The 26,615-nt window shown below is 43.3% G+C and overlaps 1 protein-coding gene across 1 annotated transcript in view; it reads right to left on the bottom strand.

Annotated features, from left to right (window-relative positions):
- PDIA5 (protein disulfide isomerase family A member 5) overlaps nucleotides 1-26,615 on the bottom strand; it is a 95,579-nt gene that overhangs the window by 16,674 nt on the left and 52,290 nt on the right. Inside the window, exons 13-15 of the mRNA XM_021399949.1 lie at nucleotides 13,856-13,926; nucleotides 12,639-12,802; nucleotides 10,090-10,220 (exon numbers count right to left, since the gene is read on the bottom strand). Of these exons, the coding sequence (XP_021255624.1) occupies nucleotides 10,090-10,220; nucleotides 12,639-12,802; nucleotides 13,856-13,926 (366 nt within the window). The remainder of the gene's footprint in view (nucleotides 1-10,089; nucleotides 10,221-12,638; nucleotides 12,803-13,855; nucleotides 13,927-26,615) is intronic.

Below are 26,615 nucleotides of genomic sequence, written 5' to 3'. Positions count from 1 at the left end.
AAGGAGTGGGAGGTAAAGTGATAGAAAACACCAAGCTTATTTTGTGTGGACTGAGTTTACCAACGTGGTAAACTCAGTGGTACAGCATAGCTGGGGTGTCTTTGAAGAAAGGAATGAGTGATCTGGGCTTGGTTTGAGGCCGCAAAAGCGTTGAAAAGGCCAACACAAGCAAGATTCATCCTCATGGAAATGCAGGTTTGAGGACTCTGAAGAAATAAAGAATAGATTGGAGCTGGATGCAGTTTCCAACACGATGCCACAAAAAATTTGTATATATGACGTAAAACTAAAATATTGCATGGGAAATAGAAGAATTTACTAAGTGCTCCTGATACCCTGCCAACTACTTTTTTTTTTTTTTTAATAAAAAGCAGACTGGGGAAAGACAATATGATTTGTCAGCTAAGGTAAGAAACAAGCGAAACTGATATTAAAAAAAAAGTGCACACTGCCCCAGAAATAAGAGTAATCAAGCATACGTTGTGATGGTAAATTCAATAAAACCACAGAAATAATATCCTGTATGCACAACTGTAACATGCCCCATAATTGCATGGTCCTATGGGATGTAGATGGGATGTAAAGTTTCAAAGCAATCAAGTGAATAACTGACGTATCATTATTAGATTCAAATGGAGGATTTTTCATCAGGCAGGGTTTCTCTTTTTGTCCAAGTGAATTGCTTAGCAATGACAAAGTTGAAAGAAAAACTGAGAGATTCTTAAAGCTCCAATATACACAGGTATTAGGACCAGGTAACAATTATGAAGATGCCTCCTGAGTGGCGCGTGATTGCAGATGCACCTTGTTGGACAATAGTCATCTTATTAAATTTAAAATAAAGTTGTGTGAAATGTTCAGAATTGCCTAAAGGAATCAAGTTCCGTTTGTGTAAGATGCAGGTTTCTACTTGCTTAAATATGAAATAGTCCTTTAAGTTACTTCATGCTTTGTTTAATTTGAAACTACAAAGCCCGGTGATATAACATAACCTCTCTACAGCTGAACAGTACAAGGTTAATTCAGTTTCCTTAGAAGAGTAGAAGCTGTATTAGCATAGCACATAGAAGAAAGGTGAAGCTGTTTTTAATGAATATAAATCAAAAGCTAACAATTTGTATAAAATAGATAAAGGAAGCAAATGGACATCAAAGCAGTATCTACAGTCGGCAGAGGTAATAATGATTTTTTAAGTATATAAGGGGCTTTAAACGTATTAGAAGCAGAAGAAATCCAAACAATACCAGCAATAGCTTTGAAAGAAAATGATGGAGTTGTCAGAAGCAACTTCACTGAATGAAAAATGAAAATATTATGTAGGTGCAGAGAGGGCCTCTATGCTGGCACCTCCAAAGCGCTGTTTGCAGTCCTGGGTCCACCACTCAAGAACGTATTCAAACTGGCGAGGGTTCAGAAGACCCTCAGGAAAACCAACAAGATGGTGAGGTATTTTTCATGGTAAATTGAGTCAACAAGCGCAAGCATGTCAGTAACCAGAGTCCAAAGACGAAGATGTGACAGAAATCAGGAAGCCAGTCTAGTTTTCACTTTCACAAGCCACTCAAGCTTGGTGGCAGCAGTTCAGTACCCTCCAGAGCTCACTGGAAGCTGAAGCAGGTCAAATTCAGACAAGAAACAATTTAATTTGTGTTCCTCGTCACTAACTGATTCTGAATTTGAAAAGGAATGCTTTTCTACAAAAGATGCTGTCACACGAACTGCAACTGCTGGAAGCAATTGGCTTTTGTAGTCCTCGCACGCGAGGCAAGGACAGTGGACCCTGCTGACCCCAACCAGAGCATCCCACTGCGGCTTTGCCAGAACACATCAGGCACCCTGACTTCAGCATGACCCTACCCTTCTTGCCCACTGTTAACATACAATGTGTAACCTCACCAGCGCTACATGCATGCTTTCAGTAACTTGCACATAATAAAATGTGGTAAGTCATAAAGCTGGGTGCATATATTTTACATGAGATTTTTCAACGACAGTTTCAACACACAAACATTTTCACGTTGAAGACTGTCTCTTCATCAAATATGAAAACTTCCAACTGTCAGTATTTTCAGAGCAAAGCACTGACCAGCTCCTAGCAGGACGCCTGCAATCCCAGTGATGTGAGACCACACCACATGTGCCGTCTGTGCTCTGCTCTTTGCAGGAAGGGCTCTGCTCCCCCACTGGCCCTCGGCTTCCTTTAGTACTTCTCAATGGGTGATCTCAAATGTGTTAACCCGTTTACCCGGATCAATTAATTACGCATCAAATTGCCCCAAGAGAGACAGATGCAATTATCCCCCTCCGTCATTACACCCAAGGTTAAATGGAGTCAGGAAGAGGTTAAGTGACTCTCTGGGTCCCCAGCCCTGCGTGACGGAGCCCGGCTGCGAGGGGCTGACATCATTCACGCTGCTGCAAAAGCATCAGGGCCTCAGAGGGCTCAGCGAGCAAAGTGCAGAGCATGGAATGGCTTTTAGATTCCCCGTCTCTGCTTGAAATAATCACCGACTAAATGACAGGGGTAGATGATGCCCTCCGCTATTGCTGTTCAAATGACTGCAATTCTAAGCACGAGAAAGCAGAAGAGTGCACAGCTATCAAAGCAAAGCCAGGAGCTTGTAGATTGCGGAGCAAATCAAAGCATGTTTCCACTTCAAGAGTTCCAGGTGATTAACCAGAATTAAAACTTGGTCCATCAAGCAAAGGCAGGCCACAGGCAGTAATTGCGTAGATAAGAGCTGAAAATGGATATACTGCTTAAACCAACACAATTTGTGCAGCTACACAAGTTACTGAAACCACAGGCAGATCTGAGAAAGGTGTCTGGAGATGTTACTGAAAGGTTAATTCGCTTTTGTTCTACCAGCAGAGAACTGGAGGTCCTTCTAATTGAAATATCTGGAACCAAAGCTCATTTTATGACATGTCCTGACACACAGCATAATCGTATTTCCAAGACGCAAGGTATTAATAATTGAGAGGGATTTGTCCTTTGATTTAGTAAAGGTCGGGAGGTTTTCATTTAAGCATCACGTCAACCAGAGCTTGCCTCACTCCTAACAATGACTCCTAACAATGCCTGATACCTATTTCTCAACACATTGGTGGCTTTTTGTTGCTGTTGTTGGGCTGTTTTCCCAACCTATCTGAACTCTTACTTTGTCAACTTTAAACAGACTTTCTACTCCGCACTAAGCTTTGAGGGAAAGTTTTACAGGATTGAAAAATAGCTGACTCCCCTTTAGGATTCCAGATTGACCAGATCTCTTAAAAGGCTATTTTCAAATCAATTTCCTATGATTTTGTGAGATACAAAGGGTTTTATGAGAAAGGGGAAATGCACACAAAGGCAAGAGGTGGGAATTCTGAGTGGTAATCCTAGCCCTGTTGTCAATGCTCACCACAACATCCTCAGACAAATCTCAGCTGAGATATGTGTCTGGCACAATTCCACCTATCTCCCACAGATGCTGCAAAGATGCATGAGTTGCTTGCACAAGCCCCATGAAGTGCTGTGCAAATGCCGAAGAGAACTCATTGCACTGCATCTACTGTTGGAGCAAAAGATGCAGCTCCCTCCTGCAGATGACAACAGGCATCCTGCTTATTGCTGAAAGCAAACAGGAGCTAGAGGTCCAATTTACTTCAGTGCTTTTGAGCATCTTGGACAGAAATATCACTCTCCATAGCAGAGCTGCACTTGCCTGCCTCTCAACCCTTTGGCATAGCAAGGATACACCATTAAGTGATTTGCAACCACATGCTTATGCAGAATTCTCTCTTGCTAGCTGCCAAGATCCCATGTGGTTAAACTTCAACCCGGTGTTAAGAGAAGTCACCTGCTGCTGTTGAACTGCATTAAACCTCAAGGAGATTTGATCATAAACCATATACAGCAAGTACTGAATAAGCACTCAGCTCTACCTAGGCACTCGCTCCCTGCGAACTGCGTTACCTTTAGTTCTGTAGCACTTTTGGGTATACAGAGCAGAACAGGGATATGTAAACTAAATCCCTGGAAGCCCACAGCACCAGAAATGAACAGCTGGATCACCCTGCTAAAGTTAAGGTTTAATACCCCAGCTCTAGGACGGCTTCCTCTAAACACTCATCACAGCTACGTGCAGCCAATGAAGTGCCTCAACTTGTGAGTTCAGGGCAGTTAAAAATGTTCTGTGCTAATTAATAGTCTTGGCACAGACACTGGGGCTAGGAGCAGCTCTTTGAGCCTGACTGCAGGGACCCACTCTAAATCCTCACCCTTTAACAAAACCAGCCCACTAATGGGCTGCGGCATCAGCAGGAATGTGCCTCACCGACGCAGGCCTGCAGCAGGAGCACTGTAAATGCAAGAGAAGAGTGCAACCGGTGGAGCCAACACTGCAGTTCTGCAGTGCCCACACAGGATTTGCAGCCTCATTATCAGAAGGCCCAGACCTGGCTGCTGCCTCAGCCAACACTCAGAAAATCCTTCCCGCACAGGTTTTTGCCTTGAAATGGATACTTTCTGTTCACCATGTTTTTAGTCATTTTTGATAGCTTAAGCTTCATTTACAAACACGCACATTCTGCTCAGACTCCCTGATACAGCCTCCTAATGAGAACCTAACAAATTGTGCTTGCAGATGATGGGAAAACACTTAGTGAGAACCATGTGGAAGATGTCTCAGGGCACTGAACTCATCTGTGCTGCTCTGCTTGGTGCATTTGGACTTTTAACTCAGACACTGAGTGTTTCAGTTCCCTGTGCCTCCTTCATGCAGAATCACTCAGCCAGCTCTGCCCAGGGCTGAGCCCCAGCCCAAAGCTTCCTGCACAGAGATACGGGGCAGCGAGCTTTGTCCAGCTTCCTTCAGTGAAGAGAGGAAAAGGATCCACTGCTGATTTCTTAAGAGCAGCTTTCCAAAAGCAGCTCAGGTCACAGGAGCATGCTGGCAGGGCTGGGGAGCCGACAGAAGCTGACTATTAGCATGAATAGCAAAAACCCATAGACACCTGCCCCATGCTCGGTGCAACCCAGTGGGGCAAGGACTCCCAGCTCAGTGCTTTCTGTCATGCATATTCCTCAATGCAAAATCACAGAATCACATAAAACTTGGATAGAAGAAACTGGGCATTTCTTCCTTATGGAATGACTGAGGAGCACACTGGGATACAGAACGAGAACAGCAGGGTTACCTCTATTTTGGGCTGTGAGTAAAATTAATGCAAGTTTGCTCCAGCCCTCAGCCTTTTATGTGCTGCTGATGAGATGCACAGGGATGGCAGGGCTGATTTACAGTCAGAACCAAAAACCTCACTCTGATCCAACTTCTGGCTGCTCGGTGGCCAGGGGATAACCCATCAGACAGTGATGATGTGTCACTGTCAGATTCCTGTTTGACTGGGAAGCCAGAGAACATTTCTGCTGTATACCAGCACAATACCCAGGTGCCACCTCCCAGTAACAACACAGAACAAGGCCATCCCAAACTCTTTGTGATTCCACCAAAATTAAGTACCCTTGTTCACTTCTTTCAGACCTAAAGTAAAAAGCTTAAAAAAAAAGTGAGGGGAGAAGCAAAGAAGCTGATATGTCTTAACTGCATATCCATTCGTCACTGCACAGCCACTAACTCAATACAAAGATACCTCATTAAAATCACCCTCAGTAAGGTTTATTTCTGGGTGTTCTTTGTGTAACCCCTGTGGGTCAGGCTTCACCGGAGAGTAACCTTTTCCAGCTGACAAAAATAATCTCCAGCAAAGGGAAAGTTTCACCGCTGAACAGAGAAGCAAACCGGAAATCACATCCCAGCAAAGCATTTATTAAAAAAATTCACTTGGTGAACCCTGTTGAGTCCTGCAAATTGAGGCCATTTGGCAAGTTAATAGCACTGGCAACTGCTGCCCTTGCAAACCATAAGAGAGCATTTCATTCCTATTACTTCTCACTTCTGCCAACATTTTGTTGTTGTTGTTGAAGAGCACTTACGCTGTGTTTCTACAAAAATTAGGAATAGACTGAATTTGCTCAGCACTAAGTCCTTCCCCTTAAAAGTGACTGATCTAAGAAAAATAAGCAACTCCTCATCATTTGAGTCTCTTAATGAGCACCAGAAACGCACGATAAATCCCAGGGAAGGGCAAGGAGAAAGAAAGAAGCACGTGAAGTTTACTTAGAGAATGTGATGGTCATCGATTTGGTACGGGGCTTTGCCTCTGCTTGAAAAGAAATTCCATGTAGGACTCCAAAGGCTCCTCCAGACAGAAGTCTGGGTTGGATTCACAGTACCTTCCTGAAGAAAATCTGGATGTTCCTATTTCACTGAAAAACACTCACCTTGCTTCACTCAGCCTTCAAGCTTCAATCACTTTTTTTTCCACTTAATTCAGCTTGAGTCATGCAGCAAAACTATCTCCAACTGAGAAGATACTTTGTTTACTGGAGCTCCATTGCCCTTTGCGATTCTGACAACTAATCAACAACCAACTGGTTCTGTTTTGCACAGTTTCCTGTGCTATAGTAGGAGGAGGTTAAAATCTAACGCATTGGCAAAGTCAAATCTCAATTATCCAGGGTAACGGAGTGGAGAGAGCTCACAAAGTAAAAAAATGCAGATAAAACACTTTCAGATAAGCTGCATGAACAAAAAGTGAGGATAAAAGAAACAAGAAAGGAAAGTCATCCTAGATGAAAAGTGATCCCAGACACTGCTCTCCTCATTTCTGGACTATGCCAACCAGATATAAAAGGAAACCTGGAATGGCCAATGGTATTCAGTACTCCAAGGGCTGGCCTATAGAAATAGCACAGACATAGACCCCATCAATCCTCTCAAAACACCTCTTGAACGCTTATGCAACAGTTCTACTGCTTATGAATAGCTCCTTAAACCCCTCATGCCAGTCTCCAGGACACAGCACACACTTGAGGCACTGTGCTTCAGTTCAGCACATTGTACCATTGCCTTCCTCTTATTTCACATATTTTGAACCTGGTAAAGGGAGACATAGTGACAATTAAACCTCAGGCCCACAAGAGTCCACTGGAGGGCTGGGCCAGGTACTACGCAGCACAGACATCAGCAGCCTGTCTCAGGTGCTGGCCCTTAGCACCACAGACAAGGATCAACTCTCACCTATGGTGTACCCAGGGGACACCAGGACAAAGAGCAGGTCCAAGGCACTAACTGGGACAAGCAGCAGTAGTTTTCTGTGACTGGCATTTCTCCCCGGTCAGCAACAAGGAGCTGCCCTTACAGCTGCCTCCTGCCCCTAATGAGTTATTATAGTGCACTGAAATGCCACTAGGGAGCAATGGGAAGGTGAAATCATGGACATCATTCTCTGTGAGTGTTAAATCCACAAAAGCAGATTTTTTTCTGACACTTTCAAGAGCTCTTATTCACATCTCGGTCCTTAAAATATTCCACAGGCACCAAGGATAACCTTTATACTTTACTCCATCACCCTGAAAATAGGTGACGAACTCCCCATCTTTTCCATGTGGATGCAGCACTCTGCTCTTCTGGAGCTAAATCACTGTGAAGCACTGTTCAGGACCATTAAAGCATCATTCAGCTCAGTCCAGAGTTATCTGCATTGCAGCAGATTGATGGTTCTTCTACAAATACTAAATAATTTGGACTGGAAAGCACAGAAAAGCCAGATCTCATTTTAATTTGGATGTAAGATATATATCTGTGGCTTTTGCCTAAAGGTCTGTCACTCCAGCTGAAAGCTTTACAGAGCTTTCTGACAAAGGTCAGAATACTCAACTTTCTGTTTTAAATTCTAATAGGAGATGAGAGATACATTTCTTAGTATAAATATTTATACATAAACATACTTTATATATGCATGTATACACACACCCCTAGTCCTAAAATATCTCAGCATATGTGTAAGTGTAACAAATACTGTCATAGAGTCACAAGTGAATGGAATAACATACTGTGAGTCTGCAGTGACCCGAGATGTGCATCTGAATAGAAAAAGAAAATTACTTGTTATAAAGGGGGGCTGGCAATTCTAGCAGTGCTCCTTCTGCACTGAAATAAGCAAGTTAAGACTAATTGGCAATGTAAGCTCTAAGAGGTCTTGAGATTGAGAAGATGGTAAACAAAAAGTAATCCATCAAATTTAGCACATTATCACTGTAGAAAACCAGAAAAATAGAATGGTTTGTACTGTCCTATTGCACTAATAATTATTTCACAGAAAAGAGTGATTTGAAGTATTCACTGGCTACTTTTCCCTGCAACCAACAAAGAGCAGGCCTGCTGCGCTCAATTGGTGCGCGTGCTTCACAGTTTGCACGTAGGTGCTTCCACGTTTACAAAGAGCACATCTGCCACAACAGAAGCCACGCATGACCCACATACTGACAACACAACAGCAGTGCTGTCTTATGAGTTGTGGGTAGTCCAGAAGCAGTTTCAGTCATACCGTCCCATCTTCCACACAGGTAATCTCACACAGCACTGTATCCACGCAGTGCAAGAAGGCGGCGTCAGGTTGGTTCTTTGAGGCAGCCCTTCAGTCTTCCATCATGCAAACCTTGCTTTTACAGCCCATTTGCACAGACAGGGACAGGCTGACCTCTGTTCAGCACCACCTGCAAACAGTGGGAGCTGTCTTGTTCTTTCAACCCTGAGAGCTCCATACTTACTGCACTCAGTGCCTTTGCTTTAAACGCATACTTGAAGAAGACAAAACTTAAGTGCCTCAAAGTGAGGCAGCTATAAAACCAAAGGGAAATAAGAGAACTTTCCACAGGAAGTTGAGAGAGAGCAACCCCTAATGCTCATTATTTCACGTGCAAACATTTGATTTTCAAGTTGCAACTTACTCTTAACTGGTTGAGATCCATGAATCAGGAGCACAAGGGCAATTTTTAGCCAATAGACGGTGGAAGATGGAGTTGAGATGGGAGGGATTAAGTCCCTTTCTCTTTTCTTTTAGAATCTTCCAGAAGCCTTCCTTCTGAATTGTATCCCTCCTATCTCTACACATACGCATTCAGCAGGGCTTCACAGGAGCCCGAAACCACTCATGTCTAATTCTCTAACAGAAAAGTAAGGAGCTGCCCGATTAAGCATTAACGAACTGTTTCTTTTTCCTCCCTTTCTGGAGAACACCATCACTTTTAATGCGACCACGCTGGTAAATGCTTATCTCCAAGGTTATCTGTGACCAGCAGGGCTACCCATCTGATGGGGAAGAATTTCTCGCATACTGGGAGGCTGAGACACTGTGCTATAGAAGTTAATACTATCTAATATTGAGTGCTGGAACTATCTTCTCCCTTTGGAGAACTTCACCAAAATTAAGCACCTGTGCAGAGTCCACCTGCCTCTGCGACAGAGGAAACTAGAAGAGGCAATTCTGCTAGCTGCAGTAATACATCAAGAATCACAAGCATATCCAGAGATAAATGGACACCTGGAAATAACATGTACCTCCAGAAACCACCCAGCATGAAGGGAAGGGGTATATGTATGGCATTTTCTCATTTTCTTTCTGTTCACTTAACTTATAAAGAGCTTGATGCAAAACTTCACTGGAAATACTCTTAGAAGCTTTAAAAAGAAAGCATGTGTGTGATGCATGCAAAACAATCTCGAAAGGTGAAGCTATGCCAATATTCTGAGTGGAGATTTAGATGTAGAATTATTACGGACAAAATTTATTCCATCAAAATTTGTTTTCTTCCTCTGGGGGGTGATTCCTCCTACACCACTATATCAGTTTCACTTCTGAAGTGCTGCACTAATGGTCCAGGCTCTCTGTGCCCATTGTCCTACTATAAAAGATCACATTTTGTTACGTGGACCATAAAATGCAGTAGAGGAAAATAAATTTGCTTCCCTTTTGTTCCCCTGTCTGCACTGGTGCCTGCATTAACGCAATAACTCTTTAAATAAATGTTGCATACTGTTTTGTTTCCAGTTTATAAAGACACGTAGAATAGTGCCCAAAGCAGTTATATTCAGAATCAGTTCTTTACCCTTACAAAGTCTGAGGACAGGAGGGGAATTAATTTGCAATTTCATAAGCTGTAGGTTTTATAAAACTCAACCACATGCAGAAGTGTGTACTCACATGGTGCGTAGAACATGACGAGGGTGTGCTTCTTCTTCTTCAAGGACTCCCTGAAGTCTTCTCCAGCGAGATGGATAACACTGCTCTGTTTTTCCTCCCATGCTGGCTCAGGTGGAGGTGGTGCTTCAGGACTAGAAAAGAAAAGTGAGATCAGTCTAAAAATGTTCCTGGAAACATGTGAGCAGGCAACACATCCTGTCACAACTACCCTGAGGGAACCAAGGCAAAACAATCCATTAGGGTGCCTGTGCATTAGGAAAACATGCTCAATATTTCCAATATCAAGTAACAACAAAAAGATGCTTATTATTTTCTGTAACTCAATAAAAATAAAATCTAAGCAATCTTACTGAAGCATATGAATAGGTACGCAGAACAAAGATCTCCTACATTATATCCAACATCTGGCTGGAAAGAACATTGCTCCTAATATCACTGTAGGCATGAACTGAGAACAGCAAGCAGGTGGAATCAAAAGGCAGCCAATATAGGACAGCATCTTCCATTCAAACTTCCTTTTTGTTCTCTTTATTGCCATCACGCAAACTTCTATAAAGAATTTCATGACCCTCTCTTGAATTCAGATATTAAAGCCAGGATGCAATAATCAGTATCATTTCACTTGGAAGGCTGGGGGTGACTGAACTGGAATATTTTACCTTGATAAAGAGAATGTCATGTTTCAATTATGACTGCACATACTGACTAGATCAGAGCAATCCTGCCTATCTAGAGCACCGCTAACAAAACTTCTGCTATTCACCAGCTCACAGACTTCTCTCAGACTCATTAAATTCATTCCTGCTGTATTCTTAAACAGTGATTACTTACATAAAATCATCAGAACGGAGCCACGGTATGAAGACCTTCATATGTCGCCTTGGTAATAAATTAGCTTTTTAGACTTTCCTGTCACTTTGAATGACACATTAAGTTGTATCATGTGCATAAAAACTAAGTGGAGAAAAACCTCAATTTTTAAAGTTCTTCTCAAGGTCACTTGGTGGACATCCATCGTATTTCCATCAGTATCGATTTGCCAGTTGCTAGTGATAGAATTAGGGCAGCTGATCTGAGCTTTCACATGAACGCTCTTGGTGTGAGCTACCATCGATTACAGTTACAGTCAGAGGGGCGAGTTCATCTCACACAGACCTCCCCATGCTGGCCTGAAATAAGCTACGCAGATACTGCTAACAACATAGCGTGGCAGCACAGACTACAAGCCCGACAAAGACTGGGGAGTGGAGCCAAAACCCATGCTGTCGCAACCAGACCACTGAACAGGATAGGTTTTCACAAGCTGTAATTTTATCTCTAGCATGTACCCCACACGCATCCCTATTTCCACCAACTTCAGAGGAGCTATAACAATTTTATCCCAGGTCAGCAAACAAGGATCTTATTCTATTGCACCTCTCACTGGGAAAGCACCTAGCAGTCAGAGTAGGAGATAAGGTCTATGTTTCCTGTGTTAACGGGGGGACAAAAGTATTCCAGTGATGCAGCTGGATCTGGGAGGGATGAACACCCAACTCCTCAGAGCTTATTTACCTGCCGATATGAATAGGCAGCATCAACCTGAGTGCTTAATGCAATAAAAATCACATCGTGCTCAAAATCTTCCAGCAAACTGGTGCAACTAGGCCAGCGATTTAACATCCACCATTGCCACAGCAGCCCGGAGCCTGTGTAAGCAAGGAGGCCAAGAGTGCTGTGCATGAATGTACAGAGTAGATAAAGCCGCTCAACACGTGACAAAGATGCTGCCAGGCCAAACCTGTTACCTGATCTGAAGCACTCAGATACAATCACCCTCCCCCAATCAAATATAAGCTGGAAAAAAATCAAATTACATTCCTCACACCATCTGCACTTAATGATTAAATGATTTTAAAAGCTTCACAACACACAGATGTTTTCCACTGAATGTGGAAATACTTTATATTACAGCACTTAAATAAAAGCATTTTATCCTAAAGTATTTTGAGATATTGTACAAATAATTTTCTTCTTTGAAATGAAATTATTTTGATCACACACCAACTCATGCATATTTTCACACATCGCTCGAGGAAAGCGAGGAGGTGCAGAGAGGTGGGTGCTGTTCCTATTGGTCTGGGTGGCTTTCCTTCAGCCCTATGCAGCGGGCAGTGCAGGCATTGGCTCTGAAAAGCTGGAAGGGGAAAAATGCAACTGCAGAGATTCAGTTACTTACAGTGAAGTCTGCTGCTCAGTATTAAGAGGGAACAACAAACATTCTGTTTATTTTTCAGAGCCATTGCTATTCCTTCTCTGGAGAGAGGCTTAGCATACATTTGAAAAATATTTACTTGGGGAAAGAATTACCAGGACAACTATGAAAAACCCCGCAGCAAATAAAGGATTTGGTGCATTAGAGATCACAATTAACATACATGTTTGTATGGCTTTGAATACTGGAATTCAATTTGCTTCTGTTAGCAAGGGATTTAGGCAGCCGATGAAGCCAGGTTTAGGATTTGCTTCCTCAGAAAAGCAGTCTTCAGGAGGCAGGAGGCAGAACTTACTTTTGCAGCCAATCGATGATCTTCTTTTTCGTTCTGAGGTGTGGCAGAGTATATTTCTCTTCTCCATCCTTAAAGTACTTCACAGTAGGAAACCCTGAGATGTGGTATCTTTCTGCCAGAGCTTTGTTGACAGTAGCATCTACTGCTGCAAGGACACCTGGGCTCTACAACAGGAACAATGCGCTATAAATCACAGGAAAGCACACACACATACCCCTTTGGCAAGAAGCAGTGGACTTGGGGGCAATTAATTACTCAATCTAGCTGCCTCTGCTTTCTCAGGTTCTCAGTACAGATATACAGAAAGGCACAGAGGCATGGCTTGAGCCAGGAAGGGACATCTTAGGGACTAAATGTAACCAGTGTATTATTGCTCATTCTCTTCCCACCCTTCTGACAAGATTTGCTATAGACAATCCTCTCTGCAGTGCTTAAGAGCTGCTCCAAGGAAGAGCATTTCCTCCCGCAACTCCATTTCAACCAGGAAAAATAAATTGTTAAAGATGCATTTGAAGGCAAATTGATCTCCCCCTGACTTGTGGGTAACTTTACACGGATGACCTTGACAATCATGGGAGAACAGACATTTGCTGGATGTGATTGATTTGCTCCTTGTTCTGCACACCTCCCTGTTCTTCTCCAGCAGTGACTCCAGATGTCTCCAATGGAGATGTCTAAAGTTTGGGGGAGATGAATCCTACTTCTATTTCTGCGCTGCTTACACAGAGTAAGGCTGGATCAATAACACTAATACTTACACTATCAAGACTCTCCTCTCCAGCTATGCTGATGGAGCACTTAAGATGACGCTAATGGAGTGATGCAACCATAAAAGCAGGATGTCTGAAAGAGGGATCAACCCCCTTTGTTTTTTTTTCCAAATCTAATTCATAAATAAAAGTCTGTTTCTTCACATCCAATGCCTTTAAATAAAGCAAAAAAAAATCCTTTTTGGATTTGATCATATTGTGTACAAGGCCTGCAGCAGAATACATAAACGTTTTTCGATTTTGTTTTCGTTCAAGACAGAATGTTCTTTCTAAGACTTTGGCAGGCCTCATGCATTAGCGATGAGACTGTACTTTGGAAGCACATTCTGAAGGGTCCTGTGGGAGGATGAGAACAGCTGAATTTGTTGTAGGGAGAAAAGTCACTTTTATTACTCCAGTTATTTATTACTGATTATTTGAAGGATATAATAAAGGAAATTAGCTTACATCACTGCCTGCATGGAGAAACTCTGCAGCCTTCTCGTATTCTGGCTTCATCTTCTTACAGTGCCCACACCCTGCCAAAAAAATAAAATAAAATGCAGTTAACTTGTACACACCATGGTTATTTGCTGACCCATCCGGCCATTACCAAAATCCAAACCCACGTCATAGGGTGGTAGAGATCTACCAGAATTTAGTATGCATTTTACTTCATTAGGAAAGACTTATAATGATGTAGGATGTTTCCAAAGTGGTCACAACAATTTGAACAAAGAATTTAACCATCTTAAAAACGATTTAGGAAACTCCACAGATTCACACCCAGACCACTTCCCTCTATTCACAGTACTACTCGAACCCATCACGCTTCTAGCACACTCCTGGGCATGGCATGAGCTCACCCATTTTAGTTTCCAAATCTTTATCTGTATTTAAAAGAAACAGTACAGACTCTCACATGACTTCCTGACTTTAAGCAGAGACTTATGCTAGCACAGCTTAATCGAGTTGTGTAATTTAAACTGAACTGTACAGATAATAAGCCACACTTTACATTGGTGTGGTGTGTCCCTCTAGCAAGGATTTGCACTGATTTAATCACGTCAGGGTAATTACACCACCACATATGTTCTCAACATAACCAGGGCCTGTAAAACCAAGATAATGGTGCTTCCTTGCTCGTGCAAGTTCTCCAGAGAGATCTGCTGTTACTTCACTGCTAAGTGCTGACATTATAATAAAGTAAAATGAATGAATGAGAAAAACAGATTGAAAATAAATTATCTGGGTGCAAATTAAAATGCTTTCACCTGGTGCCGCTGCTTCCAGGCAAACTGAGCTCTTCACAACCAGGTGAGAGTCCTGCTGTGATGCAGGGGGATGCTGAGCCCTGGGGAGGGAGCAGCAGGATCGACTCACAGCCCTGGTGCACCGACTGCAGATGCAGAGCTATCATCAGGTGCACTGCATGACCCTTCAGTCGCGCTGCTGCCTGCCCTGGTGCAATGCAACTTCTGCAAGCCCTCACCATGCTTACTCCTCCTGGCTGCAGCGCAGCCTGCTTGTCTTTCTTCAGCTGTTATTGTTGGAACAGGCACTTGAAAGTTGAAACTTTGCTGAGCTTTTGAAAGTTGTAACAGAAAATACAGCTAGAAATCTGTTTCACTATGGCTTCAGCAATAGCAGCTCCTGAGGCATGCAGGCAAAAAGGGCCGGGGCTATTTTTACACCATTGTCTAAAAGAGAATCAAGTGAAGACTGAATCTCTGTGCCACTCTGATTCCCACTAATGGGATGCCTGACAACAACCAGACACAAACCAGAAGAAGATTCGGAGGTGAATTTGGGAAGAGGCTGGAAAAGGCTGAAGAAGAGTTACTCCTCAGCACTGCTTGTCTTGGGTAAGAGCACAAAAGAGGCTGGCAAAATGATTTATTTGCCACCCACAGACAACTTGCAGGCATATGGCTTTCTGGAATGGGCTGACAGCTCTCTCTGACACCTGCCTGAATTGATTTATTTCTCCCTTTAAGAGCAGGGAACTTTATTCATCTAGTGTTCTTCCTCACTTTAAGTAAGGGGCAGCTCGAATCACAGCTCACGTACCTGGGAACTTCACTGAATTAGCTCAAATCATTTGTTTAGGAAAAAAGATTCTCCTGCAGAGGTAAGTTCACCTTGGCAAGTGTTACACCGTGTTACCTCCAGCCTGATCAAACAGTGCTCTAAATACCATATCCACACATCATCTATGCTATATTCCATACTTATAAATACTAGATCTGATCAACTAAAAGCATCAAACAACTTGAGTTTTCACATACCTATGCAGAGAAAAAAAGGAACTGAACTAGGCATACTTTGTCCAGGAATTAAAAAAAACAAACAACCCAAAGCATATGAAATTCATGTAAATGTAATTTTGGATAAATATATTCAGACCATGAAGTGTCAGCATTCTGGGTTCTTTCACAAACATCACACAGATGGAGCACTACAGACTTAGAATCACAAAACTGTCTGAGTTGGAAGGGACATTCAAAGGCCATCTAGTCCAACTCCCCTGCCATGAACAGGGACACCTACAGCTCCATCAGGGTGCTCAGAGCTAGCTAACTCACACTTAACATAAAGAGAAGGCAGGTTCGGGTCTTTAAAGGCATTTAAATGCAAGCTGAAGTCCTCAAATCTTTATCATGCAACGCCTGTCCTAGCCCTGGCAGAGGACAGTAAGATGTGGCAGTCTGAAAAAAAAAAAGCCAGCACATTAAAGTGAACCTGAAGCTGGGACAGGAAATCTCAAGAGCTTCTCCCACGACAAACGATGTTTATCTGGCCATCTTTATGAGAATTTTGCTATTGCATGCCACAGCCTGTTCCCATCTACTGTGGCAGAGGGCGGAGAGATGAGTCAGAAGTTAGATCCACACGCTGCAAATCCATTCAGCTCTCCTACAATTATTTATCCTACCTTTCAATAGTCCTGCGAGGATTGCCATTAAATTCAAGGCCAATGAAAAAGTCATTTAAATGAATACCAAGGTCACCACCTCTCCTTTGATTGCCGTGTTATGTTCTTCAGCAGCAGCCGTACTGCCCTGCGCTAAGCTCCTCTAGTTTTAGACATTTTCTGTTCATAAAATTAATGAGAAAACAACCACCACCCCACAGGCCCTCAGCTCAGACGTTCCAATGTACTGTGCAAGGTCTGCTCGGATGGTGGAAGGGCACCTCTGACAGATGCGTTCAGAGAAGATGCAACGTTGTGTCAACTCTATACTGACGTTAAAACGACAGGACTAAGGGAAGCAAGCCATTCAGTCCCAGGTGAGACGAGAAATCACAGCCAACTCAAGGATGCCCTGCAGCCTACTGTGGGCCAGGGGTACTGCGGGCATCTTGGATGTCCTCCAAGTACATCATGTGCACCGTGCGCAAACTGAGACCCGGGCTCTGAGATGCTCCAATGGCAAAGAGCATGCGGAGTAAGTCTAAAGGAAAAGTGTTAAAGACAAAGAAGGTAAAGCTTACAAAAATCAGTGTTGGGACTTCTGGTACAAGATATGCTCTTGCTAACTGGCTAAAAGAGATGCCTAAATGAAGTGAGAATTCTGTTGTCCCAGTTTATTTATAATCTATCTTCACGTTTGTCACACAGCTTGGCAGATAAACAGCTCCATCCTTCAGCGCAGCTGTCACAGCTCACCTGCACCTCCAGAACAAAGGCAATTGTGGGTTCTCTCATTTAAACAGGGCACCTCCTGTCAGAACTCCACAACACGGCAGCACTCAGACAGCACTCTGTCCTTCCTGAGCATGACCATACTCCCACACACAGAGGGAAGGCCAGGCGTGGACAGAGCAGTGCTGATACCCACGTGTGAGCAACATGCCAATGATGGGAAATGCACCAAGCAATTTCTTTCCCACGTATCTGTATTCATTTACGGCAGCCTGCTTGGCATTGCTGCAGACACCATTCAGAGTGCATTTGTTGCAAACATTTGCAGAAGGAAATAACATAAACACTTCCACTGCTAACACCCAGCTTTGCCTGCAGAGGACAGGCAGAGAAGCAGCCAAGCATCCTCAGCTAAGCTCCCACATACGCTGTCTTAGTGCTGGCCCCAGAACATAAAGCTCTGTCTCTCTGTTATTTATTGTTTCCTTCTTTCAGGTTATTATGGCTATACAATTAAACACTAGATTTTGGTAAAATCCTTGCATTTTAACACAACACTGGCTGAGGATCAGAAGTGTACGTGACAAGCAAGAGATAAAGGCCAACATCCAGGCAACTGGGGATAAGGAATTTCTGGCACAGAGAACCCCAGAGACTAATTAAATTGCAAATAAAGATTTTAAAGAATCATTAAATTTCTACTATCAGTGGACTGCCTGGGTGCTGTTATCGTGTCCCAGCTATTATCGCATCATGCCATCTCCACACACATTTATGCTGCATACCAAAATATTTCCATCAACCTGATGAGAAAACAAATTTGAAGCACAACAAATGCCCCGCTCTCAGCAACGGAGTCAACAGCAGTTCAGACTACCTCAGATATACCAACAATTTCAAGAAAAAAAGTCATAAGAAAAAAAGTCGCACTTCCACTCTTCTAAGCATTTAACACAGGGGGAGACACCTTTGGTTTCTCCATTCTTAATCCCAGAGGAACAGTGACCTCTCAACACCACAGAACAGCCAGCCCTTACCTGTGCCCTGATTTACGTTTGAACTCATATGGTTAGAATCACGAAGGCTGGAAAAGACCACCTGGATGTTCTAGTCCAGCCATCAGCCCATCACCATTATGACCACTAAGCACCTCCTACTTGTGCATACTGAAGTGGGAGCACGTGCATGGTGGGGAGGTGCTAATCCTGGGAGGCACAGCAAGGAATACAAAAGCCCCAGCCCTCTCCTCACCTGTGTCAGAACACAAGCGGATTCTCTTCTGCCATGAAAGTCTTTACCAGGCAAAGACTTCTCAAGCAGAATACAAGAGAGTTACTCTATGGTTTGACACAAGACAGCTTGTAGCTCTTCTACCACTGTCAGAGAGCACCAGAACAACAGCTGCAGATGCCCTTGCATAATTTAGCTGTCTGCACTGCAGACATCTGATGGGAAATCATCCACAAATTTGGCAGGGAGAGTTCAAACAATGATGGAAGCAGCTTTTTCTCCCCCAAAATAATAGGTACGTGTTTCAGGACACATTGGATACACATTCACTTAACACCTGCAGCAGGCCACAAAGCCTGGCTGCTTTTTACCTGGGCTGTAAGAACTCAGAGGAACCAGGAACATGGAAGCAGAAGGAAACGCTTCAGTGGTTTGGGTCAGTGCGGTGTCCCATGCGCAGAGCTGCTGGCACTAAGGGAAACATCAGCCCTGCCTGGATCACCACCAACGGATTCCTACAGACACAGTGGATTCCTATGAGGGCACGGGAGCTACCTGACCATGCCTGGTGCAAACAGATGCACACAGAGCCAGCCAAGCCTCTGCTCCGTATTCTATCACCTTGGCTACAGAGGTGAAAGCACTGGAGATCCAATTCTTGATCATCTTTTATCCATGCTGGCATAATTATTTCCCTCACCGTCGCTGAAACTGCCCAGAAGAAGATTTACTCTAGACAGTTTTAGTGCAAGTTAGTATGGTTTTTTCCTCCAAAAAGACAATCAGATCACTGCATTATAGAAGACAAATCACATTAAGTGATAACAGAGTTCAACCAAGCATACCCTCCAGGAATCCCTTCTGTGCCCATACCACCCCCTGCTCCATCATCAGGGCTATCTGCAGCCAGCAGCACACCTGGTAGAGGTAAGCCTGGGGCAGAGGAGGAAAAAACACTGTACGATCCCACACAGGGACCAAGGGAACACAATTCCTACAACCTCCCATATAACACATGCTCCTGCCTCAACTCTGGTTGTGCTGGAGCATGTGTTCTTCCGACGTAAAGGCTCAGGGGAGAGGGTAGATATTCTTTTTAAAGCAAACTTCAGCCACAGGCTGCTACCTCCCAATGGCCGGTAAGAGTTGAGCAGAGGAAGATCTCTGCTCCATCTCACCCTCAGAGTCATCTCGCTGTGTTTAACCCTACGGGGATCCCTGGCTGAGCTGGGCTCCTGGAGTTAACCTTTGAAAAATATACGCCTGTCTTCCACAGCACTGAGACATGCACAGCAAAGCCCTCTAGCTAATCACTGTCTTTATTTAACATAAACTAACAACAAAAATATCACACTGTTCCTCATTTCCATTCCAAATCTGGCTTCAGCTTCCAGCTGCTGGAGATTACACAGCACTTAGACAGGCTCGTAGCCAAAGCTATACGGTACAACTGGTAGGAGTCAGTGTTGGGAGACAAGGGTGCCTCCTACCATCCCCTTGGGAGGGAAAAGAAGTGAAGGAAGGTGGATCAGCTGGCATCAGGAGATAGGAATTACACTTCCTACATCAGCTTAGAGGAACATGGCCCTGAGTAGGTGTTGAAAATTAATCCTGTATTGCAATGTGAAAGAGAGACAACAGCACGGATGCCTGAAGGTGAAATTATTGAGAATTTATGAAAAGCACCACCAGAAGGATTCCTTCTCAGTTACAACATATTTATTCAATTTCCAAAAAAATATCCCCCCTTCTCTACTACAAGACGATCAACAAAATTTTATCTTGGGGAGAGAAGTTGCACTGCCTTCCCTCACACTCTCACGCCACTAAGGAAGATTTTATATTCTCAACTTAGCTAAAGAGCTGAGGTTAGACAAAACAGCGGTGACTGCCTAGCTCAGGAAAACAGCATAGCAAGCAAATAACCGCTAGGATGCAATTAGTATTAAAAAAAAAAAAAATCAAAGTGGATGCAAAATTGAGATCTCCACAGGAAATTATATCCCAACACACTGAAGATTGAAGGGTGTAAGCGTTTAAAGCAATGGTCAACATTAGCTATTACTGAAGTTACCTACAAAAGGCAAGTATCAGGAAGGGATACTGTGCACAACGTGCACTTTCTGTCCAAAATGAGAGCAAAAGCGCTTACTTGCTGAGATGCATTCACCTACTTAGCAGCAGCATGCTGGGATGCTCGCTAACCACAAGCAGCCAGGGCCCAGAAGACACCTTTACCACCAGCACAACACCCCAATATCAAAGCAATGGGTTCATTTATTAACGACTCAAAGATGGCATCACTTGCCAACTCACCAGCTGAAAGAGCACAAGGAGCAGACAGACAGGCAAGGAATCTTTCACTGCAGGTTTCTCTGTTATCCACCCTCTAAAGCTAGCTCCTGCTCTGTCTTCCACAGGATAAGAATTGAAGTCATTAAGTATTTAGGAAGATAAACTCGATAATGAAAACTCTGCTGGTAATGATTGAAGTAGCAGAGATATTGTAAGGCCCTTTCCAAATGAGAACCCTGCACAATATACTAAGCTCATCCAGGCAAGGAAATTAATTTACTTCAGAAGAAATAAACCTGGTTGCTTAATTCTTAAAACTAATTCCTACTGTTAACTGGTCATTAGAGGCAAGCAAAGTAAACCTATAAAAATAAATTATGCTTCACTCCTAGCAGAACTTAATGTAAGAGCACTGATGACTTATGAGTATGCTAGGGTCAAGTTTGCAGGACAGAGTCATCCAACCCGCACACACAAAGGACCTTCAATGGACAAAAAGACCAGCTGAAACTACCCAAGTCTTTTGAAGGCCACTCTGTTAAGTAACACTCCCATAGAAGGGGAGAACAGGGTAAGACTCCCAGCCCCACTTAAACCATCAGGACTTCTTAGGAGAGAAGGAAGGCTGCAGAAAAGAGGGAAACGGAGCAGCAAATCCCCAAAGAAACTTGAGCTCCCTTCCCACCATCTGCCACGCGTTTACAGGAAGATCTTTCCTGATTGGAATAGCCTTCATAAATGTCTTCCTTAACAGAGAAATGAATGGCTCCATATCAGACACAAACGTTTAGCAATGTGGGTTCCAGCTGTACAAATGAAAGCAAGGCAAGGAACTAAACTTTTACATCTCCAGGTAAAGGCTATCATTTTCTATCACTGGATCATCCTCTTCATGACTTTACCCTGCTCAAAGAGCACAAACTGCTTCAAAAAGAATGTTCTTATACAAACAGCATGCCACAGTATCAAAAGACTGACACAGAAGAGACAATGGAGTCTGTCATTACCAGCCTCGCCCTTTTCATTAGATATCCTATCAAGTTTTACTGCACAACCTAGTTACTAGGATTTTTATACTCTCCATACTCCTATTTATATTAAGTGCCACTAAAAGTCATATTGATTTTTTTTTTTTTACGTTTAAGACCTAAGAAATGTAGGTGGGATGATCATTAAGAAAAATAATCCTTGTCAGGTTCTTCATTTTATCAATTTGCTGCATTTTCAAGAACTCATGTTTTAGTGTGCTCCTAAAATCTTCATTGAAAAATCACTGCTGTAATTACTTTAATGAGGCAGGTCACTGCATAGAACTACTTGCACTCCCCAAGATATCTTTTGGTGATATTCACGTACACAGAACATCAAGCACCATCCTGCTGTAGAATTGTATGCTTTAAATATTGATGAGCCTGGTCTGAGCGTCCCAGTCCTCAACATTCTGAAATCAACAATATTCAGAATTTGTTCACTTCACTGGAAGCAGATTCAGGAGCCACGAACTTACATTCTTCACAGAAAAGAGGTATCTGTTAAGGGAGCCTGCCAGCTAAGTGCATACATTCAATGAACAGAAAGTTGGCACAATTTACACTTATCCAGGGAATCCATTTATTATATATGCCATTAAAAATGCATTAAGGCAACATTAAAGGTAGAAACTATGGGATGCAAAGAGTCAGGAAACGTTAAACTGAAGCTGATCTCCTCACCTTGGTATCCAGCCTATTAGATGAGCAACATTCATCATCCCAGTGCCCACACACAACAATTCAGCCTTGCAGTGACTAGGGCGCTCAACCTCTCCCCATCCCTCCCTGACATCTGCCCTGCTTCACCACCAAACCAGACATGACTATGACCAACTAATGGCCCACCATATAACAGTCCAGAAAGTCTGCCCTGTCTGAAGCTTCTAATTACTGCAAGAACAAGGAAAGTACTTCCTCTAGGAGGAGCAGGAGCAAGCCCACGGCACACACCTTGACACATGTAGATCTTCTTCTGGATCATCCCACGGACAAGCACAGCTTTATCAGCTGGATATGGCTTCTGTTAAACTCACAGCTTGCCTTACACTCTATGGGCTTCCAGTAATCCTTTCACATAGCAGAAACACAGCACAGAACTGCTTGCCTCCATTTCCTTCTGATTACAACATTCCTGAATAACCAACACAACTATTTTTAAAGCCCTGCCCATACAGAAAGTTCCATTTAAAAAACAGAGTTCACACACAAGGTTGGGTTGTCAAAGCTTATAAAGACCCTTCAGGAAACTAAAGCAGCTTCCTGACCAAAGCCTACATCCTGGCAAGCTTCTGGCTCCCACCCCCCTGCCATTTCACAGGGGTAAACCGCTTGCTGAAGACTCTTCAACTTCTGCTGCATAATGAGCCCCTTTCACACAAGGCTGTATTCATAACTACACACCTGGAAACAACAGCACAGGTGTGGAGAGATACTGGAGCAGACCCTATTTTTGCTGCTCATGGGAAACTACCTATGAATCTAGCCAATGGAAACCGCCAACATTTTGTCTTAAAAGTCACTCATATGTCAGATATGGCCAGGTCAAATAAAAAATAGAAGATATTTCCATCCATTCCACGTTCAGGGCTGTTATTTGGATAACCCACATGCCTTTAACCTCTATTGGTACAACAGCAATGGTTTACATTAAGAAAAATAAACATCTTTGAATTATGAATTAGCATGGAGAAACTTGAGAAGATTGTATTTACTTATTTATTACAAGCTGTCAAAGCTATGCTGCTGCTGACCTGTGCTGGAAAAGCTTTATTTTTTAATTTTTAAAAAATTTTTTTAGGCCACACAATAAATTAATTCCTCAGCCTTTTCAACTTGTGGTCTTGCTGCTGAGGCTGCCAATAGCTGTACCAATTAGCACTAGCTGCAATGGTAGCTTGCTTTCATGGAGACCTTTCATAAGGAACCAGTGGGGGTCTGAAAGGGAGACTTATTTATAGTTGTAAAACCCAGTTTTAAAAAAGCAGGTTTGATTTTGTGTGCACGTTTTGGTTTTGCTTTAAATATAAAATGAGCAATAGACTCCCGTGTCCTAATCTCATCACACGCAGCAGGAAGAAAGAGTCCCACACCCACTGACACCAATGACGGTGCTCTATTGGGGAGAGATCCAAGTCTGCTGCCTGGTTTGAAGCTGGAGGCCTTCACCTAGTACTGGACTAATCCGCTGGCATTCTTAATAATGAGTCCCCAGAGTGGCTTAAAACCTTGCAGTTAAATGTATGGGAAGGACGAGGGAAGGGAAGGAGGGTGTGAAGAGTTGCTTTTCCAAATCTAAATTGATAAAACAGCTCCCAGTGCAATTAAAAACAGGCACAGCTGAATAGTTGGCTTTGGAGAACACTAACTGTGTAATTTACCAGGCTGGTTTACAAAAGGAGAGAAAATATCTGAGGACAGGAAAGGAATTTCTCAGACATTTCAACAACGCATCAAAACTGTAATGCTTTTTAATCAAGATTTATTCTTCCCTCCCTTCTACTAGGAGGGAGCAAGAAGAGGTAATGCTACGGGCTGCATCTCCCAAGCAGTTTCCAAGAACAAATTAAGGAGCAAAGTAAAAATAAGCTGCATGTTCCTTGCCTGCCTTCCTTATCAAGGAAGGAAAGCAGCAATGGCTCCAATATCCCACTATCCATGTATTTTCTAACCTTACATCCTGCAGCTACAACTTATACAATGCCTGAGAAGAAGTGCTATAAGGAAGACTGGGTGAAAGACAGGCTTAACATGAATTTAAGTTCCTAACAAGGAAGAAATACTGCAGGAAAAATACTGTAAGAGTTTAATTCTTTAAAACGTCAATGCATACTCACAGTAAGAACAAACTGCCTTTTCTCCTCCCCCTTACCCCGGCACCACTATCAGACCACAGATGTTACAGCAAACAGCGTGAGAGGGTGAAGGAGCAACCATGGGAGGCTGCCAACCCTCATCCAACAACAAGAGCTGCTGGCTACTGGGATCTGCACTCGCTGAAAGTCCCCAGGGAGGGTTCAGCTCGTGGTGGCATAAGGACATGGTTCCGCACAAGGCATCCTGAACATGTACGCTTTAAAATGTTAGTGGTCATTTGTGCTAACAGAACACAATGAAAAGTAACTCCTGGGCATGAAGAGCAGATACTTCTAGAATCCACAGCGGAATTGGCTTTAATTTCAACACAAGACTTCAAACACCCTTCAGTAGCATTTGAATCAATTTATCAGAAACTTGGCTGGGGCTGTTCTGTGCAAGACTGAGATCTTGCTCTGGGGCACAAAGCTGGAAAAAATATATGGAATGGGAAATTATTATTATTTTTCTTTTATTTGACAAAACTCAGTCTGAAAGACTGCAAGCTGCACTAATTTGGCAAATATTTTGGGCAGTGTTATTTCAAAAACAGCATTTGACTCAGCAGTTTGATGGGGACAACTGAAAATAAACAGGGCTCTTTTGCACTCAAGTGGTTCAGGAACATTTTAAGTCCCAGAGAGTCCCTGTGTCACTAAGGCATTCAGAAACATTTGACTGGCAGCATAGCTTAAATTTGGAGACACTCAGCACCCAGCTGTCATCTCCGGGAACTAAATAAATTGATCAGCATACAGCATGGATATCAAGAGGCACAGACAGACAGGAAGATTTTATTTTCACTGCTATCAGAAAGCTATGATAAGCTGCACAGGTGCCTTCATTGATGCTGTGGTACAGCTATAGTACACCTTTGTTTGGTGTGATGCATCTTCTTTCAGAGACCAAATTGCTACTGCTGAACAGGCCAATCCAAGCAACAACTCCAAAACCTCCAGGGCAAAGGGCCATTTATTCGCTCTCATTTTGTACAGTGCTACATCAGAGATTACAGTTCCTAACCAGGTTTTCTTCTGAGAACAACAACAACAACAACAAAAAAAACACTTGGGATGTCTGCAGTATCAGTCACCTTCATCCATAGTTATGTGTGACATGACTAGCAATGCTGAATGAACTCTCAGGATGTCTGGATGTACCCAGGATAACCATATGCTTACCAGCAGCATTTACATAATTTCAACATAATTCTCAAGTAGGAAGGAACACAATGCTTGCTTGCCCTTCTGCAGCGACTGAGGAAATATGCCTTCAGACTCTTGGCTGTTTGGGTTGCTGCTGACCTGTGCTAAACGCTCAGCTTTGCTGAGCATCTTCTTAAAGGCTTTATAAAGGAGTTTCAGAAGGTTAGAAGTCCTACTGTGCCCCCAGTGACCTGCAAAACAAAAACAGGATGAACTCATCCCACCTGCACTCACTCACCCATGTTTCCCAGGGCCGGCAGCAGCGACCTGAAGCAGCATATCTGTTTGGTGGCTGTGCTACATTACTGCAGGAGAGGTGTCAGGCCTCTGAGAGCAAAAGGAGCAAGTAACATTCTACGGACATTCCTGATACGTTTCACAGGCATGTAGCTGCTCTAGCTGAACTTGGTTACCCACTAGGCCACACTTAACATCATGCCGCAACACTTCTAATTGGGCTACTGAGCACAACTGATTGTGAATCATTATAGCATGGTCCTCAGGGATGATCATTAGTAGCCACAGGCATGGAGACCCAAGTGGCCACATTCATCACAGCACCTAATTCTGCAGCTCACAGCTATTTACTATAAATACATTTGTTCAAGCATACCTTCAGCACTTGCAGCTTTCATTTTCCCACAGATTATTATTATTATAATACAGATTATTATTATTTTTTTCCCTCTGTACTCAGCCCTGGTGAGGCCCTACCTCAAGAACTGTGTTCAGTTTTGGGCCCCTCACTGCAAGAAAGACATTGAGGCCCTGGAGCATGTTCAGAGGAGGGTGATGAAGCTGGTGAGGGGTCTGGAGCACAGGCCTGATGAGGAGCGGCTGAGGGAGCTGGGATTGTTCAGTCTGGAGAAGAGGAGGCTCAGGGGAGACCTTATCGCTCTCTATAACTGCCTGAAGGGAGGTTGTAGTGAGCTGGGGGTCGGCCTCTTCTCTCTTGTAACTAGTGACAG

Source organism: Numida meleagris, chromosome 5 (assembly GCF_002078875.1).
Source record: "Numida meleagris isolate 19003 breed g44 Domestic line chromosome 5, NumMel1.0, whole genome shotgun sequence".
NCBI lineage: Eukaryota > Metazoa > Chordata > Aves > Galliformes > Numididae > Numida > Numida meleagris.
This window is presented reverse-complemented; position numbering and strand designations above follow the sequence as displayed.